The sequence below is a fragment of the Oncorhynchus keta genome, chromosome 35 (genome assembly GCF_023373465.1).
Source record: "Oncorhynchus keta strain PuntledgeMale-10-30-2019 chromosome 35, Oket_V2, whole genome shotgun sequence".
Lineage (NCBI taxonomy): Eukaryota > Metazoa > Chordata > Actinopteri > Salmoniformes > Salmonidae > Oncorhynchus > Oncorhynchus keta.
In genome coordinates this window covers 76,104,963-76,124,750 of record NC_068455.1, presented here as the reverse complement: position 1 = coordinate 76,124,750, position 19,788 = coordinate 76,104,963, and the positions used below count along the sequence as shown (strand labels likewise).

The 19,788-nt window shown below is 43.5% G+C and overlaps 1 protein-coding gene and 7 non-coding genes across 8 annotated transcripts; 1 reads left to right on the top strand and 7 right to left on the bottom strand.

Annotated features, from left to right (window-relative positions):
• Positions 1–2,428: 2,428 nt before the first annotated feature.
• On the top strand, positions 2,429–4,150 carry arl2 (ADP-ribosylation factor-like 2). The gene is made up of 5 exons (XM_052497771.1): positions 2,429–2,659; positions 3,130–3,240; positions 3,371–3,533; positions 3,669–3,749; positions 3,972–4,150. Exons 1-5 carry the CDS (start codon positions 2,595–2,597, stop codon positions 4,104–4,106), a joined length of 555 nt encoding a protein of 184 aa, XP_052353731.1. The 5' UTR covers positions 2,429–2,594; the 3' UTR covers positions 4,107–4,150.
• Positions 4,151–12,346: 8,196 nt separating this feature from the next.
• Positions 12,347–12,418, bottom strand: LOC118369330 (small nucleolar RNA SNORD31). Its single transcript, XR_004822569.1, has one exon. It is a non-coding gene; the product is annotated as a small nucleolar RNA SNORD31 (small nucleolar RNA).
• A 1,334-nt stretch (positions 12,419–13,752) lies between these two features.
• Positions 13,753–13,822, bottom strand: LOC127916436 (small nucleolar RNA SNORD31). The gene has a single exon (XR_008094999.1). It is a non-coding gene; the product is annotated as a small nucleolar RNA SNORD31 (small nucleolar RNA).
• A 769-nt stretch (positions 13,823–14,591) lies between these two features.
• On the bottom strand, positions 14,592–14,661 carry LOC127916435 (small nucleolar RNA SNORD31). The gene has a single exon (XR_008094998.1). It is a non-coding gene; the product is annotated as a small nucleolar RNA SNORD31 (small nucleolar RNA).
• A 389-nt stretch (positions 14,662–15,050) lies between these two features.
• On the bottom strand, positions 15,051–15,177 carry LOC118369335 (small nucleolar RNA SNORD22). The gene has a single exon (XR_004822573.2). It is a non-coding gene; the product is annotated as a small nucleolar RNA SNORD22 (small nucleolar RNA).
• A 323-nt stretch (positions 15,178–15,500) lies between these two features.
• Positions 15,501–15,572, bottom strand: LOC118369320 (small nucleolar RNA SNORD30). Its single transcript, XR_004822559.1, has one exon. It is a non-coding gene; the product is annotated as a small nucleolar RNA SNORD30 (small nucleolar RNA).
• A 256-nt stretch (positions 15,573–15,828) lies between these two features.
• On the bottom strand, positions 15,829–15,892 carry LOC127916430 (small nucleolar RNA SNORD29). Its single transcript, XR_008094993.1, has one exon. It is a non-coding gene; the product is annotated as a small nucleolar RNA SNORD29 (small nucleolar RNA).
• A 308-nt stretch (positions 15,893–16,200) lies between these two features.
• On the bottom strand, positions 16,201–16,264 carry LOC127916428 (small nucleolar RNA SNORD29). Its single transcript, XR_008094991.1, has one exon. It is a non-coding gene; the product is annotated as a small nucleolar RNA SNORD29 (small nucleolar RNA).
• Positions 16,265–19,788: the final 3,524 nt, after the last annotated feature.

The following is a 19,788-nucleotide window of genomic DNA, read 5'->3' as shown; positions in this document are numbered from 1 at the left end:
GCAATTTCCAAACTCCTGAAGGTACCACGTTCATCTGTAAAAACAATAGTACGCAAGTATAAACACCATGGGACCACGCAGCTGTCATACCGCTCAGGAAGGAGACGCGTTCTGTCTCCTAGAGATTAAAATTTGTTGGTTTGAAAAGTGCAAATCAATCCCAGAACAACAGCAAAGGACCTTGTGAAGATGCTGGGGGAAACAGGAACAAAAATATCTATATCCACAGTAAAACGAGTCCAATATCGACATAACCTGAGCAAGGATGAAGCCACTGCTCCAAAACCGCCATACAAAAGACAGACTACGGTTTGCAACTGCACATGGGGACAAAGATCGTACTTTTTGGAGAAATGTCCTCTGGTCTGATGAAACAAAAATAGAACTGTTTGGTCATAATGACCATCGTTATGTTTGGAGGAAAAAGGGGAGGCTTGCAAGCCGAAGAACACCATCCCAACCCACAGGGGTTGGCAGCATCATGTTGTGGGGGTGCTTTGCTGCAGGAGGGACTGGTGCACTTAGATGACATCATGAGGAAAGAAAATGATGTGGATATATGATGTGGATATATTGAAGCAACATCTCAAGACATGAGTCAGGAAGTTAAAGCTTGGTCGCAAATGGGTCTTACAAATAGACAATGACCCCAAGCATACTTCTGAAGTTGTGGCAAAATGGCATTAAGGACAACAAAGTCAAGGTATTGGAGTGGCCATCACAAAGCCCTGACCTCAATCCTGTAGAACATTTGTGGGCAGAACTGAAAAAGTGTGTGTGAGCAGGGAGGCCTACAAACCTGACTCAGTTGCACCAGCTCTGTCAGGAGGAATGGGCCAAAATTCACCCAACTTATTGTGGGAAGCTTGTGGAAGGCTACCTGAACCGTTTGACCCAAGTTAAACAATTTAAAGGCAATGCTACCAAATACTAATTGAGTGTATGTAAACTTCTGAACCACTGGGAATGTGATGAAAGAAATAAAAGCTGAAATAAATCATTCTCTACTATTATTCTGACATTTCACATGCTTAAAATAAAGTGGTGATCCTACCTGACCCTAGACAAGGAATTTTTACTAATTGAGAAAAACTGAGATTAAATGTATTTGGCCAAGGTGTACGTAAACTTCTGACTTCAACTATATATTTTGAGTAAATCAGGTAGATTGTTTGCTAAATACGATTGTTGTTACACATTACTACAAAAGATCAACATAATCTTCATAGTCTAATCAAGAATCGAATAAGAAACGTCAAATAACTGACCAATTGATTTGATCATTAACTGGATATACGAAAGTATGTGGACACGCCTTCAAATGGGTGGATTTGGCTATTTCAACCACACCATTTGCTGACAGGTGTATAAAATCGAGCACACAGCCATGCAATCTCCATAGACACACATTGGCAGTAGAATGGCTTTACTGAAGAGCTCAGTGACTTTCAACGTGGCACCATCATTTAAATATATATATTTAAAAACCTTTATTTAACTAGGCAAGTCACTTAAGAACAAATTATGTTTTACAATGACGGCCTACACCGTCCAAACCCGGACGACGCTGGGCCAATTGTGCTCCGCCCTATGGGACTCCCAATAACGGCCGGTTGTGATTCCGCCTGGATAGGATGCCACTTTTCCAGCAAGTCAGTTAATCAAATTTCTTCCCCGCTAGAGCTGCCCCGGTCAACTGTATGTGCTGTTATTGTGAAGTGGAAAGTCTAAGCCACACAACTCCATATTAATGCCCATGATTTTGGCATGAGATGTTCGACAGCAGGTGTCCACATTCTTTTGGTCATGTAGTGTATGTCTATTAAGAGAAGAATAAACAACTCTAAGCCCGATGACACTACAGCCTGGTGTCCATAAAAGGTATCCATAAAATGTAAAGTGTGGATTTAACCAATAATCTCTAATGAAGTATGAATTGTTGTTTTTGAACAATCTAATGCCTACAATATCTCCTAACATTGTCGTCCCTGATATGAACCGCGTGTTGCGCTATTTTGTCACAACATCTAAGGTCGTCACTAGTTACCACAGCCACAAAGTCATATAGCCTGCCTATTTCTACAATTCCTCTTCTTAATATGAGATTTAAACCTAACCCCACTGCTAACCTTGTACCAGCCCTAACCAAGACCCAAAAAGCACATTCCTTTTTGTTTTCATTCATTTTTACAATACAGCCTATTTGACCTTTTCGCTGTGGTAACTAGTGGAAACCAAAATATACGTTTCCAAAACGTTTGTTGCTCCCTCTGAATTGACACAGCCGCGGCTTTGCCTTGGTGGCGGTTTACGAATCAAATAGCCTAAAGCCTTTTGAGTGACGCTGACGTCAACCAATCATATTTTTATCGGAAGCTTGTCCCAAACATTCACCAATCCACGATTAGAGTGGGCGGGACTACATTAGTATCAACTTCCTGCTTGTCTTGGAGCTCCGTGCTTGTTTTAGATAGCAACGGTCATGAGAGACAAGTTATGTGTTGATATTATAACCAAAAGTTAAAACATTATACCACTATTTATCTTGTGTTACTTCCGTTTTATATTAAATAGTTTATCAAACGTTCGTCACGATGGGTTTGCTGACAATACTGAAGAAAATGAAGCACAAGGAGCGAGAGATGCGACTCCTTATGTTGTATCCTTTTTTGCTGCAATGAAATTAGAGTTGTGATGAGTTAGTTAGCTATGATGTTTACCTATCTATATCTACATGACTATATGTACTAGATAAACCACTTTCATCCGCGTATCTACCTATGTGATCGGACTCGTTTTTGTCGCCAGCCTTTGGGCCTGATACATTTGTGTTTTTTAAAGTGGCCATTTCGCTGTGGTCATCTTGCTTCGCTTGTCAGCTAGTAGGCTAAGCTAGCTACTATCTACCAGTCACATTCATAGCTAGGCTACATATCTCGCCATGTTTTATAAGCTACGTTTGTTAACCCACTGGCTAACATGGTTAAAACGATGATGTGTGTGTCACCCTCTTCTACATTTACATTTAAGTCATTTAGCAGACGCTCTTATCCAGAGCGACTTACAAATTGGTAATCTGTACAGAAGTCCCCCCCCTGGCCATTCCCAGTCCTTAACCATGTACTGCAGAGGCTTAGACAACGCTGGTAAGACCACTATTCTGAAGAAGTTCAATGGGGAGGATGTGAGTACCATCTCTCCTACACTGGGGTTCAACATCAAAACCTTGGAACATAAAGGGTAAGTCAAAACACACCAGCATCATCGGCAGAGTCATGTTTACACCTCTTCTCTTAGGCAGATGGAGAATACACGCCTTTCCTTAACTCCTCTCTTTTCATCGTCTATCTCGTCCCGTCGTCCTCCTCAGGTTCAAGTTAAACATCTGGGACGTGGGCGGTCAGAAATCCCTTCGTTCTTACTGGAGGAACTACTTTGAGAGCACCGATGGGTTGGTGTGGGTGGTGGACAGCGCAGACAGACTGAGACTGGAGGACTGCAGACAGGAACTTAGCTCTCTGCTGATGGAGGAGGTACACACACACACACACAGAGGAGTAAACACGCCAAAAACTCACACACACGCATGGTGAACATTTATAAATTACTAACTGCTGATGTCTCGCTCCCTTTATCTACCCTCTCTTTTTCTCTCTCTTCCTCTCTAGAGGTTATCAGGAGCTACTCTCCTGGTGTTCGCCAACAAACAGGACCTTCCTGGATCCCTGAATAAAGAGACAATTCGAGAGGTGGGGAACTCAGTACGCCCCCCCCCCCATACACACACACACACAATTTCTGTGTTTTTACCATCCCGTGGGTTGATAACTGATTTCATGTCTAATACTTGTATTCATCTAGTACTCTCTCTCTGTGTGTGTGTGTGTGTGTGTGTGTGTGTGTGTGTGTGTGTGTGTGTGTGTGTGTGTGTGTGTGTGTGTGTGTGTGTGTGTGTGTGTGTGTGTGTGTAGGCCCTGGGTCTGGATGACATTAAGACCCACCACTGGTGTATCATCGGCTGCAGTGCTGTGACAGGAGAGAACCTACTGACCGGAGTAGACTGGCTACTGGATGACATCGCTGCACGCGTCTTCACTGCAGATTAACATCCTGGGTGTTGCATTAATAAAACGCATCTGAAGAAGCTTCAGTGTTTCTCAACCTCCGCTCTGTGGGATGTTGTTAGCTGACAACATAATCACTTCTATAATGCTAGTTTTAGGGGAAGTTTCAGTCCAGGACCAGGGTTAATTGGTTTCCAGTCTGGGTACCAGGACCAGGGGTAATTGGTTTCCAGTCTGGGTACCAGGACCAGGGTTAATTAGTTTCCAGTCTGGGTACCAGGACCAGGGTTAATTGGTTTCCAGTCTGGGTACCAGGACCAGGGTTAATTGGTTTCCAGTCTGGGTACCAGGACCAGGGTTAATTGGTTTCCAGTCCAGGACTAGGGTTAATTGGTTTCCAGTCCAGGACTAGGGTTAATTGGTTTCCAGTCCAGGACTAGGGTTAATTGGTTTCCAGTCCAGGACTAGGGTTAATTGGTTTCCAGTCCAGGACTAGGGTTAATTGGTTTCCAGTCCAGGACTAGGGTTAATAGGTTTCCAGTCCAGCACTAGGGTTAATTGGTTTCCAGTCCAGGACTAGGGTTAATTGGTTTCCAGTCCAGGACTAGGGTTAATTGGTTTCCAGTCTGGGTACCAGGGTTAATTGGTTTCCAGTCTGGGTACCAGGACCAGGGTTAATTGGTTTCCAGTCTGGGTACCAGGACCAGGGTTAATTGGTTTCCAGTCTGGGTACCAGGACCGGGGTTAATTGGTTTCCAGTCTGGGTACCAGGACAAGGGTTAATTGGTTTCCAGTCTGGGTACCAGGACCAGGGTTAATTGGTTTCCAGTCTGGGTACCAGGACCAGGGTTAATTGGTTTCCAGTCTGGGTACCAGGACCAGGGTTAATTGGTTTCCAGTCCAGGACTAGGGTTAATTGGTTTCCAGTCCAGGACTAGGGGTTAATTGGTTTCCAGTCTGGGTACCAGTGTGTTTGTGACATCATGCCCCTGTACTGCTTGTCATGTCAAACAACAAGGAGGGGGATGACATCACAAAGCAGGAACACATTTTTAGAAAGATACCGGTAAGCTTGAAATGTCCGTGGTCTAATTGACTCAACGACCAAAACGCACATCAGCGTTTTGATTGAACTCAAACCAATGAATTTGCGGTTGTTTATGAAAATGAGTTGGCTGACTCAGTGATGCTGCTGTGTCGTACACCTGTCAGATCTGTTAGGCTGCTACTAGACAGTAGCATCATACTGAGTGATGTTTACAGCGGTTGGTTGGTTTTCTGCCAACCAGTGCCTCACTTCAATGCATCTGTATATCAAATTCACTCCCCCCACCACGGTTAGTGTTGGTGTATAACTGTATATTAAATTCAGTCACTCCACCATGGTTAGTGTTGGTGTATAACTGTATATTAAATTCAGTCACCCCACCATGGTTAGTGTTGGTGTATAACTGTATATTAAATTCAGTCACTCCACCATGGTTAGTGTTGGTGTATAACTGTATATTAAATTCAGTCACCCCACCATGGTTAGTGTTGGTGTATAACTGTATATTAAATTCAGTCACCCCACCATGGTTAGTGTTGGTGTATAACTATATTAAATTCAGTCACTCCACCATGGTTAGTGTTGGTGTATAACTGTATATTAAATTCAGTCACTCCACCACGGTTAGTGTTGGTGTATAACTGTATATTAAATTCAGTCACCCCACCATGGTTAGTGTTGGTGTATAACTGTATATTAAATTCAGTCACCCCACCATGGTTAGTGTTGGTGTATAACTATATTAAATTCAGTCACTCCACCATGGTTAGTGTTGGTGTATAACTGTATATTAAATTCAGTCACCCCACCATGGTTAGTGTTGGTGTATAACTATATTAAATTCAGTCACCCAACCATGGTTAGTGTTGGTGTATAACTGTATATTAAATTCAGTCACTCCACCACGGTTAGTGTTGGTGTATAACTGTATATTAAATTCAGTCACCCCACCATGTTTAGTGTTGGTGTATAACTGTATATTAAATTCAGTCACCCCACCATGGTTAGTGTTGGTGTATAACTGTATATTAAATTCAGTCACCCCACCATGGTTAGTGTTGGTGTGTCACTGTTCATTAAATTCAGTCACCCCACCATGGTTAGTGTTGGTGTATAACTGTATATTAAATTCAGTCACCCCACCATGGTTAGTGTTGGTGTATAACTGTATATTAAATTCAGTCACTCCACCATGGTTAGTGTTGGTGTATAACTGTATATTAAATTCAGTCACCCCACCATGGTTAGTGTTGGTGTATAACTGTATATTAAATTCAGTCACCCCACCATGGTTAGTGTTGGTGTATAACTGTATATTAAATTCAGTCACCCCACCATGGTTAGTGTTGGTGTATAACTGTATATTAAATTCAGTCACTCCACCATGGTTAGTGTTGGTGTATAACTGTATATTAAATTCAGTCACCCCACCATGGTTAGTGTTGGTGTATAACTGTATATTAAATTCAGTCACCCCACCATGGTTAGTGTTGGTGTATAACTCTATATTAAATTCAGTCACCCCACCATGGTTAGTGTTGGTGTATAACTCTATATTAAATTCAGTCACCCCACCATGGTTAGTGTTGGTGTATAACTGTATATTAAATTCAGTCACCCCACCATGGTTAGTGTTGGTGTATAACTCTATATTAAATTCAGTCACCCCACCATGGTTAGTGTTGGTGTATAACTGTATATTAAATTCAGTCACCCCACCATGGTTAGTGTTGGTGTATAACTGTATATTAAATTCAGTCACCCCACCATGGTTAGTGTTGGTGTATAACTGTATATTAAATTCAGTCACCCCACCATGGTCAGTGTTGGTGTGTAACTGTATATTAAATTCAGTCACCCCACCATGGTCAGTGTTGGTGTATAACTGTATATTAAATTCAGTCACCCCACCATGGTTAGTGTTGGTGTATAACTGTATATTAAATTCAGTCACCCCACCATGGTTAGTGTTGGTGTATAACTGTATATTAAATTCAGTCACCCCACCATGGTTAGTGTTGGTGTATAACTGTATATTAAATTCAGTCACCCCACCATGGTTAGTGTTGGTGTGTCACTGTTCATTAAATTCAGTCACCCCACCATGGTTAGTGTTGGTGTATAACTGTATATTAAATTCAGTCACCCCACCATGGTTAGTGTTGGTGTATAACTGTATATTAAATTCAGTCACCCCACCATGGTTAGTGTTGGTGTATAACTGTATATTAACTTCAGTCACCCCACCATGGTTAGTGTTGGTGTATAACTGTATATTAAATTCAGTCACCCCACCATGGTTAGTGTTGGTGTATAACTGTGTATTAAATTCAGTCACCCCACCATGGTTAGTGTTGGTGTATAACTGTATATTAAATTCAGTCACCCCACCATGGTTAGTGTTGGTGTATAACTGTATATTAAATTCAGTCACCCCACCATGGTTAGTGTTGGTGTATAACTGTATATTAAATTCAGTCACCCCACCATGGTTAGTGTTGGTGTATAACTGTGTATTAAATTCAGTCACCCCACCATGGTTAGTGTTGGTGTATAACTGTATATTAAATTCAGTCACCCCACCATGGTTAGTGTTGGTGTATAACTGTATATTAAATTCAGTCACCCCACCATGGTTAGTGTTGGTGTATAACTGTATATTAAATTCAGTCACCCCACCATGGTTAGTGTTGGTGTATAACTGTGTATTAAATTCAGTCACCCCACCATGGTTAGTGTTGGTGTATAACTGTATATTAAATTCAGTCACCCCACCATGGTTAGTGTTGGTGTATAACTGTGTATTAAATTCAGTCACCCCACCATGGTTAGTGTTGGTGTGTCACTGTTCATTAAATTCAGTCACCCCACCATGGTTAGTGTTGGTGTGTCACTGTTCATTAAATTCAGTCACCCCACCATGGTTAGTGTTGGTGTATAACTGTATATTAAATTCAGTCACCCCACCATGGTCAGTGTTGGTGTATAACTGTATATTAAATTCAGTCACTCCACCATGGTTAGTGTTGGTGTATAACTGTATATTAACTTCAGTCACCCCACCATGGTTAGTGTTGGTGTATAACTGTATATTAACTTCAGTCACCCCACCATGGTTAGTGTTGGTGTATAACTGTATATTAACTTCAGTCACCCCACCATGGTTAGTGTTGGTGTATAACTGTATATTAACTTCAGTCACCCCACCATGGTTAGTGTTGGTGTATAACTGTATATTAACTTCAGTCACCCCACCATGGTCAGTGTTGGTGTATAACTGTATATTAAATTCAGTCACCCCACCATGGTTAGTGTTGGTGTATAACTGTATATTAACTTCAGTCACCCCACCATGGTTAGTGTTGGTGTATAACTGTATATTAAATTCAGTCACCCCACCATGGTTAGTGTTGGTGTATAACTGTGTATTAAATTCAGTCACCCCACCATGGTTAGTGTTGGTGTATAACTGTATATTAAATTTGGTTTGACTTCATGTCTTGAAAAGTGGTGGCACAGCTAGTGATTCTAGGTTCGAGCCCAGGCTCTGTCGCAGCCGGCCGCGACCGGGAGGTCCATGGGGCGACGCACAATTGGCCTAGCGTCGTCCGGGTTAGGGAGGGTTTGGCCGGCAGGGATATCCTTGTCTCATCACACACTAACGACTCCTGTGGTGGGCCGGGCACAGTGCACACTGACCAGGTCGCCAGGTGTACGGTATTTCCTCCGACACTTTGGTGCGGCTCGCTTCCTGGTTGGATGTGCGTTGTGTCAAGAAGCAGTATGGCTTGGTTGGGTTGTGTTTTGGAGGACGCATGGCTCTCGACCTTCGCCTCTCCTGAGTCCGTACGGGAGTTGCAGCAATGAGACAAGACTGTAACTACCAATTGGATACCACGAAATTGGGGAGAAAAAGGGGATACAAAAAAAAATAAAGATATCCCTCTAGTGGTGTGGGGGATGTGCTTTGGCAAAGTGGGTGGGGTTATATCCTGCCTGGTCGGCCCTGTCCGGGAGTATCATCGGACGGGGCCACAGTGTCTCCCAAGCCCTCCTGCCTCCAGTATTATTATTATTATTATTTATTATATATTATTTATGCCGCCATAGCACGACTATTATTTGAGTGTTTGAATCTATTAATGTTTGAACATCTTGGCCATGTACTGTTATAATCTCCACCCGGCACAGCCAGAAGAGGACTGGCCACCCCTCAAGACCTGGTTCCTTTCTGGTTCCTGCCAATCTAGGGAGTTTTTCCTAGCCACCGTGCTTCTACATCTGCATTGCTTGCTATTTGGGGTTTTAGGCTGGGTTTCTGTACAGCACTTTGTTACATCGGCTGATGTAAAAAGGGCTTCAAAAATACATTTGATTGAGGCATCACTACAGACCCTGGTTTGATTCCAGGCAGTATCACAACCGGCTGTGATTAGGAGTCCCATACCGGCACACAATTGGCCCAGCATCGTCCGGGTCAGGTTTTGGCCCGAAGTAGGCCGTCAATTGTAAATAAGGTTTTTGTTCTTAACTGGACTTGCTTAGGTAAATAAAAATACATTTGGCACTAATGTTCAATGTCAGGCTAAGTAAGACCTTTACATTTGACAGAAAATACCATCCATCTGAGTGATAAAAGGCATTTTCTACCAATAATCTTTTTTTTTAAAATACATTGTCACATACACTAATAGTCATAATTCCTGATCAAATTTTGCCAAAGATTATTTGACTGTTGCATTCTGTGGCGCTAGAGACATACAGGTATTGTATCCAGTGTTCTGCTGCACTATCCCAGTTCACCACTAGAGACATACAGGTATTGTATCCAGTGGTGTTCTGCTGCACTATCCCAGTTCACCACTAGAGACATACAGGTATTCTATCCAGTGTTCTGCTGCACTATCCCAGTTCACCACTAGAGACATACAGGTATTCTATCCAGTGTTCTGCTGCACTATCCCAGTTCACCACTAGAGACATACAGGTTTTCTATCCAGTGTTCTGCTGCACTATCCCAGTTCACCACTAGAGACATACAGGTATTGTATCCAGTGTTCTGCTGCACTATCCCAGTTCACCACTAGAGACATACAGGTATTCTATCCAGTGTTCTGCTGCACTATCCCAGTTCACCACTAGAGACATACAGGTTTTGTATCCAGTGTTCTGCTGCACTATCCCAGTTCACCACTAGAGACATACAGGTATTGTATCCAGTGGTGTTCTGCTGCACTATCCCAGTTCACCACTAGAGACATACAGGTATTGTATTCAGTGGTGTTCTGCTGCACTATCCCAGTTCACCACTAGAGACATACAGGTTTTCTATCCAGTGTTCTGCTGCACTATCCCAGTTCACCACTAGAGACATACAGGTATTGTATCCAGTGTTCTGCTGCACTATCCCAGTTCACCACTAGAGACATACAGGTATTCTATCCAGTGTTCTGCTGCACTATCCCAGTTCACCACTAGAGACATACAGGTATTGTATCCAGTGGTGTTCTGCTGCACTATCCCAGTTCACCACTAGAGACATACAGGTATTCTATCCAGTGTTCTGCTGCACTATCCCAGTTCACCACTAGAGACATACAGGTATTCTATCCAGTGTTCTGCTGCACTATCCCAGTTCACCACTAGAGACATACAGGTATTGTATCCAGTGGTGTTCTGCTGCACTATCCCAGTTCACCACTAGAGACTTTGTATCCTACTAAGACGGAAGAGGAAGCGAGACTACCACCCCCTGTACACTTTTTTTGTACAGGGGGTGGTAGACCAGACCCAGCTGATATAGATGTAACAGTATAATTTTAAACCGTCCCCTCGCCCATACCCGGGCATGAACCGGAAAATTGCACACACCTTCTGCACACATCAACAACAGTCACCCACGAAGCATCGCTCCACGAAAGCCGCGGCCCTTGCAGAGCAAGGGGAACTACTACTTCAAAGTCTCAGAGCAAGTGACGTAACCGATTGAAACGCTATTTAGCGCGCACCGCTCACTAAGCTAGCCGTTTCACATCCGTTACATAGAGAGCAATAGTAATGGCATTTTTTTGTTAGGCACAAATTCCGCATTAGTTTGTTGGACAAATCCTATGGGAAAATGTTTGTAGATCAACACTGAAAACAAGATCTGTGGTAAATTTAGGCTTAAACCTTTTTCTGGGATCAGCTAACGTCACAGAATTGAAGCATTTGTCCTGAAATTAAAAGCACCTGTTATAATGGTCATGTTAACTGATCTCAGAAAATGTGGAATCTCCTAAAAGCCCATTTATGCTTGACAGGAAAATGTGATCGGTGCCATATGGATGGTGTGACGCAGACCAGTACTGAACGGCGCGCAATATTTAATGTACAATACGGCCTTTTCCCCCTCCTGCTAAATCACCAAAATTCGAATGTAACTATTACAAAAAAAAAAACTAGCTCATAAATAAAATAAATCTCTAACCAATATTGGTTACTTTGAGGTAGTGCAATCAGAGGAAACGCTGACCACCTTGCAGTGGTCAGAGCCCAAATTGAGTTCTCTGCCACTGTGCGCCTCACATTTTGTAACTAGTCGGAGGGCTCCAAACAGCTCCACATTGATACGATTGTTTATACAGGACCTACCGTCAACGAAACAGCTCTGAGAAATGATGAATGCCCTGATTTACGCAGAGGCCACAATCACCGTAAATGCAATCGGATTGACCATGCGGCGCCTAGAAACCTGTTAGCCCTGGTTTCGGTGTAAACTGAGTTTATTCCATAGATCATATATTAACTGTCCCATCGTATCGTTAAAGCCGAAAACATGCTGCTCACACTAACATCCTTCCAAAAACAAATCAATGGATTAATATACTTTCTATAGCCAGTGAAATGTCAAAATCAGTTACATGTTTAGAACCAAAGATTTGAAATGACAGGAAATGTCACACTGTTCAGTATTGAATTCAGAACACCAAATGGTTCATTAAAAATGGCCAGATTGTCTGATTTACTACCACCAAGAAAGAAATAAGACAAGCATTCATTTGTAGATTTATTCATACATCAAAACACAGTCGTGAGGTCGAATTGACTTGGCCTGGTTTCCCCCACTTCCTTGCTGACCAATCAGGAGTGTAAGAGGTCTTGCCGGTGTAAAACAGGAGAGCTAGAGGGGAAAACAGTGTGAGAATTAAACCCTGGTGATACTGTAGGGACTAATACACAAGGTATGAGATGACTTGATCAGAGATGAACCAATCATTCAGAGTTACATCAGACTGGGGCGGTAATGATGACTCATCACGTCAGTCTGTAGTGTAGAACACATTGCATGGGTCAGTGTGATGATCCAAGAGGAACATTCAACAGAACATTAACATCTTCCTAATATTGATCTGCCCCCTTTCCCATTACAACACATATCCACTGAGAGATCAATACATTAACCTGACCAGGTGAAAGGGAGCCCTTATTGAAGTCACTGGTTAAATCAGTGTAGATACAGACAGGTTCAAATGGTTTTTAAACCACAAAACATGGATTGTGTACCACTCAGAGGGTGAATGGACAAGACAAAGGATTTAAGATCCTTTGAATGAGGTATGACAGGTGTCAGGCACACCGGTTTGTATCAACTGAAACACTGATGGGTTTGTCAAGCTCAGTTTCTCATGTGTATCAAACTGGTCCACCACCCAAAGGACATCCAGCTAACTAGACTCCAATGCCGAACCACAGTTGTGTCCCGGGCCAACATCCCTGTGGAACGCTTACAGACCCCTTGTAGACAACAGGCTGTTCTGAGGGTAAACTCAATATTAGGAAGGTGTTAATGTCCTCTATACTCAGTGTATTATAATAACACTACACACCTTCCCACTCCACCAGCACAGCAACACTTCAGCAGCCAATCAGATCTAAAGAAACAGAACAGTTTTAAAACCAAATAATCCCCATCTTAGATTACTAGACTACATTCAGAAAATTCTGAAACCAGATCAGAACACTAGTTCAGTCATTGTAGCCATCCAGCGGTCCAGGGTCTGGGGTCAAGCCCCCACCCAGACACCCTCCCTCCAGGCAGGCAGCCCACCTTACCCCTGCCCCCAACAACAAGAGCAGGCTTGTCAGTGTCTGCCCAACCCACAGGAGGACCGATGGGAGGCCAGACCTTGATCCAGCCCCAGAACACAGAACTGACAACAGACTGGGGAGGAGTGAGAATTCATCATTTACAACATTCCAGAATGCTTCATGTGGAAGGAGTGTTAAGAGTCCGTCTAAAGTCACACCTTTCCAAACCCTGCAGACACCAGGACCTCAACCAGAGGGGCAGAAACCTAGAGGGAGAAAGTAGGAAAGCATGAAGTGACATTGTAAGACCTTGTAGTCAGACATGAGATCAGTCTATAGCAGTGTATTCTAATCCTGGGGACCCAAAACGGTCAACAAGTGTTTACCCCCCAAGAACTAGGCTTAGGCGGTATCCCAGAGTATTTCAGAAACGACAGAGTTTCACCAATAACATTAAGGTCTGATTATTCAAGACTAATTAGTGAAAGATCAGAATTGAGCTGTCAGTCTAAACGAAGCCTTACATCTGTCCCAAGAACCAGGATTGTGAAACACTGCTCTAGAGTATAGATCAGTTCAGTAACCAATCAGTCAGCTTAACATCAGACTGGGGCGGTAACAGGAAATCATCACTTCTACATGATAAAGGACAGTTAATGGCAACAGATCAAGTGAAAGTTGATCCTTACACACCTTGAGGTCGTACAGCAACAGTTCTCCAGTGGCCAGGCTGGAACAGTCAAGACCTGGAAGAACAGATCCCCAATTAAACATTATGCAGAAGTACATTAGGTACTGCAGACTATATGCAGAGCATTCTGAAATGAGATCAGACTTGGTGTCAGTCATTGTAGCCATCCAGCCAGTGGTCCAAGGTCTAGCTCCAAGCTCCCCACCCAGACACCCTCCCTCCAGGCAGGCAGCCCACCTTACCCCTGCCCATTGCACCCGAGAGCAGGCTTGTCAGTGTCTGCCCAACCCACAGGAGGACCGATGGGAAACCTGGGTTGATGCCAGCCACAGAACACCGGACAGAAGCCAATGGCTGTGGCAAAGGTTCATCACAAACAGCATTCCAGAATGTTCCATGTGGTGGGTGTGTGCTGTAGCAAAGCTTTCATGGGAGTTGTAGTTCCCTCAGTGATGTTAATGAGTAGGTGGAGTTTGTAGCAAGTGCAAGAGGTGCAGGGTCAGTGAGTGAAGATGCTGTAAAAACAAATCATACACACCTTCCTGAAGACTGCAGACCCACAAGGACATCAACTGGGGGAGGAGAGTTGAGGGATTATTAAGTGATATTGTAAGAACTAGTGGTCAGACATTAGACCAGTCAACAGCACAGCATTAACTAATCTTAGGGACCCCCCCCCCCTCCGGGTTCCCAGGGCCAGAACACACTGCCAGAGTAGATCAGTTCAGTAACCAATCAGTCAGCTTAACATCAGACTGGGGCGGTAACAGGAAATCATCACTTCTACATGATAAAGGACAGAAGTAAAGTCGATCACACACACCTTGAGGTAGTTCAGTAACAGGCATCTTCTAGTGACCAGTCTGGTACCACCATCAGGACCTGAAGGAGAGGAGTCTAAATAAACATGCTGAACAACACTACATTAAAGATGGCTTTTTTGTCTGAGTTGCTATCCCACAGCTATCCAAAAGACCAAAGACCAGCACTACCACACTGAGAAACAAAAGGGGAAGGTGCTGACAAGGGCCCTGTACTGCATCAGGACTACCACTAGTAGCAGCACAAAACACACGCGACAACTAGCATGACATGAATGATTCTCCATATTAAATCTAATAGCAGCCATTTTGGATCAACAATGCAGAGCCAAATGCTATTTTGTGTGAGTCTCTGGTCCCATCAGACAGTTGGTAACCCCAACTAGCTGTCCCCTTGTTGCCCTGGCAACGCCAGTGGGTCCACCTTTGCAGGTTCTGTCGTCGACGCAGGGCGTAAGACGCGTGCGGGTGTCATCACTAGGAGCCAGAGTCACCACGACTACCAAACATCAACTGTTCACTCTGGTTTGCGTCGAGTATACACTAGACGGGTTATAGCTTGTGGCTAAGACAGTCTCTGGTTAAGATCTAGATTCATTACCCATAACAATTACCAAACATACTCATTAACCAAAACTCACCAGTCTAGTTGGCATCACGGCTCCCTGTTCAGCCACATACAGAAGAACCTAGGAAGACATAAGCTTCAGGTTACAGTCTGGGTGGGGACCAGATATGAGGAGGGCACAAGGAGGGGGTTAGACATAACATATGTAGCCTTTATGACAGGTTACGTAGCCCTCTGCTGAAGTCAGCTATTCCTTTTCTCAACAGGAGTTCAGACGAACGAGATTCCAAAGAGAATATTCATCATGTTCAGCAGAAGGTTGGGAGGGCTGAAAAAATGTTGTGTTCAGCTAAACTATACAAGTAAGTTAACAATACTGTGTAAATATCAATACAATAAACTATAAAGCACCACTTGGGACAATTTCAGAACCACAACTAACCAGTACGTTGGAGTCCACGCTGCAATGCCACGGACCACAGCACCCAACCCCTGAAGAACGAAAGGCAAACATTTTATTAGGGTGACGATTGAGGAATCGATGACCAATGGCTGCACTATATACAGTCACTCAGCAGTTCATGTCGTTTCACATCGGTTCAAAGTGAGCTAAGATTGTCATCATTGGGACTGTAGCATCTTCAAGTGACTGGTTCCACAGAGTCATGTCACTCAACCCACATGGCACCCCAGTCCCTATACAGGGGACTACGTATTGACGAGACCGACTGGCCGTACTCTATTGTGACCTGCCCCAGGTGGAAGACCAATCCTACCCGTAGTGGGGAACCCAGTTTGATAGTTGTTGGACGAACTCACCAGTGAAGGCCGTGTTAATCCCTTCAGGAAACTTCATCCCCACGTCTGTTGAAATGAGAAAGGAAGTGAGTGTTTTGCTGTAAAGAACATTTAAACAAACAACTGGTTCATTAGCTACAGTCACTCAGTAGTTCATGTCGTTTCACATCGGTTCAAAGTGAGCTAAGTTAATCATCATTGGGACTGTAGCACATCTTGTACAGTCGGCCAGCCAAAAAGTGAAATTGCCTTCATCCAAAGTCACCCCCTATTCCCTTTATAGTACATGGGTCCTGGTCTAAGGTAGGGCACTATAAAGGGAAGTGGGGTACCATTTCAAATGATGTCAGTGTCTTAACACGTCACGAACCTGGATTTTCACAAAGCGCATCAGTCTCAAGGGTCTGGAATCAGGTACTCTGTAGAAGGAATCACAAAATCATTTTAGTTATAGCTTGGCTTCTATGAGAGGATAGAAGGTTCTTGAATAGAGCCCATCAGATCAAAGAGTATCTTCACAAAAGAATCAGACATATGCTTGTCAATGGATCATCATATAAAGCCCAGATGTAGTGGCCATATAGAAATGTGGTGCCATTAGAAGTGTCCTGAACACCAGTGAATAAACTCAAATGTTACTCACCAGCACCACATTCCTATTCCAGAATGGAACTCCAAGTGGAGATTCTGTTCAGATGCCTTGAAGTCATGTCACAAGTAATGCAGACCTGAGCAAAGAACACATCCATGTTAGTGACGTACTGGTCTGTATATTAACTTGGGAATTAGATAAAGGGCCCTGGCGAATCCCTTAAAGGTGAAGGGCAGACAAGCTGAACACATTAATGATCCTTGAGGTAAAGTCAATGTACTCACGTGTCATTCTTCTGGACTTCCCGGCATCTGTCCTGCATTTCTGTTGATCAGAGGGGAAGTTAAGTCCATTTAGTAACAGGCAACATGCAGGCATATAGAACCAGACACGGATATCGTCGCTAATGGAACCTTATTTCCAATACAGTGAACTACTTCTGACCAGATCAATGTTAATAAGTAGTACATTATTGAGAATAGGGTGCCATTAGCGCAGCAACGACAGTCGAATCAGAGGCCAAATGCTACTCAGAATCTGGTAAAGAAGTTTATTCTTCAAAGGCTGATTCGGTAAGAGAGAGTTCATTTTATCATCACCGTAGCAGAGACCTCTAATGTTGGGTTTATAATGACCGATGGTCCTAACTGGAAAGCTAGCATACTAGCTAACATGGCACGTGGTTAGCAACTTGCTAACTAAAACCAGGTATTTAAGTAATATGTTTCTTACCAAAGCAGCACATTCGAGTCGTCGGCATCCTGAAAGGAGAAAATTATAAAAAGTGAACTTATGATAGTTACAACCCCGGTAGCTAGCCAGCCATTAAATAACGGTGTGACGGCCATGTGACCTCGCTAGTTGCGGACACGTGTTCTGCAAACGCAGCATTTCGAAACACGTTTTGGTTAAATATAAATTGCAAGTCTCTCATCAGAAATACTGAAGTACAATCAGGTATTCAGAACAGGTCTGTGTAAATTCTCATCATCGAAAGACGTTGCAATGCTAACAGACATATCGGCCTGAACATGAAATGAAATCAGAACATGTTTGATACTAGAAATAAAGTCCATTATTTGTCGAGTAAATTCTGAAGATCAGTGGAGGAGTTTAAACAAAAGGATGGCTTTAGATTGAATGTCAAAGTGGCGACTAGCTTAGTTACCCGTAAATGCTTTCGCCTCATTCCGCTCAGTGTTGCCAACTAATTTCCAGAGGAACTAGATTTTTTGCTAAATGACGTTGTGATGTCATTGCGTGATGCCGCCAATACGTAATAACGTGCAACAAGCGTCATTACGTGGAATACACGCTAACCACCTTACTCAAATTGACTGGCCATGGCATTGTATGCATGTAAGAAAACTGTGGCAAGACATCAGTAGGTTTATAATTGAACACATTTATGAAGATTTTACACTATTGTGGAGAGATGTACTGTTTGGAGTCAATCACCACCTTCCGGAGACACCTGAAACCCCACCTCTTTAAGGAATACCTAGGATAGGATAAGTAATCCTTCTCACCCCCCTTTAAGATTTAGATGCACTATTGTAAAGTGACTGTTCTACTGGATGTCATAAGGTGAATGCACCAATTTGTAAGTCGCTGTGGATAAGAGCGCCTGCTAAATGACTTAAATGTAAATGTTTACATACAATAGAAATAAGCGGAATCATTTTTATGTAATTAATTTCATTATTCTTTTGGCCAAATTTCATATACACAAATGTAAATTTACAAACAGAAAACCACATTTTCGTACCCTACAAAAAGAAATTGAACTGTATTTTAAGACGGTTAAATGCTCTACTAACAAAAAAGCTGTTAGAATTGTAAGTATATGCATGTCCCTTAAGGTCCTTGTGTAATTGTAATGTGATATTGTACCCCCTAGCCCCGCCCCCAGCCCCGCCCCTAGCTCGATTGTCCATTGTTTGTAATCTATGTATGCTTGTGTTCCCTCATGTGCTTTATGTATTGATTTGTTGTTAATAAAAAATAAATTGACTGGCCATCTCGGCGAAAAACATATATATATATAGTTTCACAGGGGTGCTGAAGATAGCGGAGGTTGCAGACGAGATTTCCTGTTTGATCCGAGTAACTTTAACTTGTATCCATCTCAAACTTACTTAAACTTACTTAAATGTGAGAATGCTGTTCATCGACTACAGCTCGGCATTTAACACCATAGTGCCCTCCAAGCTCGTCATCAAGCTCTAGACCCTGGGTCTCGACCCCGCCCTGTGCAACTGGGTACTGGACTTCCTGACGGGCCGCCCCCAGGTGGTGAGGGTAGGCAACAACATCTCCACCCCGCTGATCGTCAACACTGGGGCCCCACAAGGGTGCGTTCTGAGCCCTCTCCTGTACTCCCTGTTCACCCACGACTGCATGGCCACGCACGCCTCCAACTCAATCATCAAGTTTGTGGACGACACAACAGTGGTAGGCTTGATTACCAACAACGGCGTGACGGCCTACAGGGAGGAGGTGAGGGCCCTTGGAGTGTGGTGTCAGGAAATTAACCTCACACTCAACGTCAACAAAACTAAGGAGATGATTGTGGACTTCAGGAAACAGCAGAGGGAGCACCCCCCTATCCACATCGATGGAACAGTAGTGGAGAGGGTAGTAAGTTTTAAGTTCCTCGGCGTACACATCACAGACAAACTGAATTGGTCCACCCACACAGACAGCATCTTGAAGAAGGCGCAGCAGCGCCTCTTCAACCTCAGGAGGCTGAAGAAATTTGGCTTGTCACCAAAAGCACTCACACACTTCTACAGATGCACAATCGAGAGCATCCTGTCGGGCTGTATCACCGCCTGGTACGGCAACTGCTCCGCCCACAACCGTAAGGCTCTCCAGAGGGTAGTGAGGTCTGCACAACGCATCACCGGGGGCAAACTACCTGCCCTCCAGGACACCTACACCACCCGATGTCACAGGAAGGCCATAAAGATCATCAAGGACAACAACCACCCGAGCCACTGCCTGTTCACCCTGCTATCATCCAGAAGGCGAGGTCAGTACAGGTGCATCAAAGCTGGGACCGAGAGACTGAAAAACAGCTTCTATCTCAAGGCCATCAGACTGTTAAACAGCCACCACTAACATTGAGTGGCTG

Coding starts and splice junctions, on each gene's coding strand:
- arl2 (XM_052497771.1), top strand. CDS start 2,595: ATGGGTTTGCTGACAATACTGAAGAAAATGAAGCACAAGGAGCGAGAG. Junction 3,534..3,668: donor GCTCTCTGCTGATGGAGGAG/GTACACACACAC, acceptor CTTCCTCTCTAG/AGGTTATCAGGAGCTACTCT. Junction 3,750..3,971: donor ATAAAGAGACAATTCGAGAG/GTGGGGAACTCA, acceptor GTGTGTGTGTAG/GCCCTGGGTCTGGATGACAT.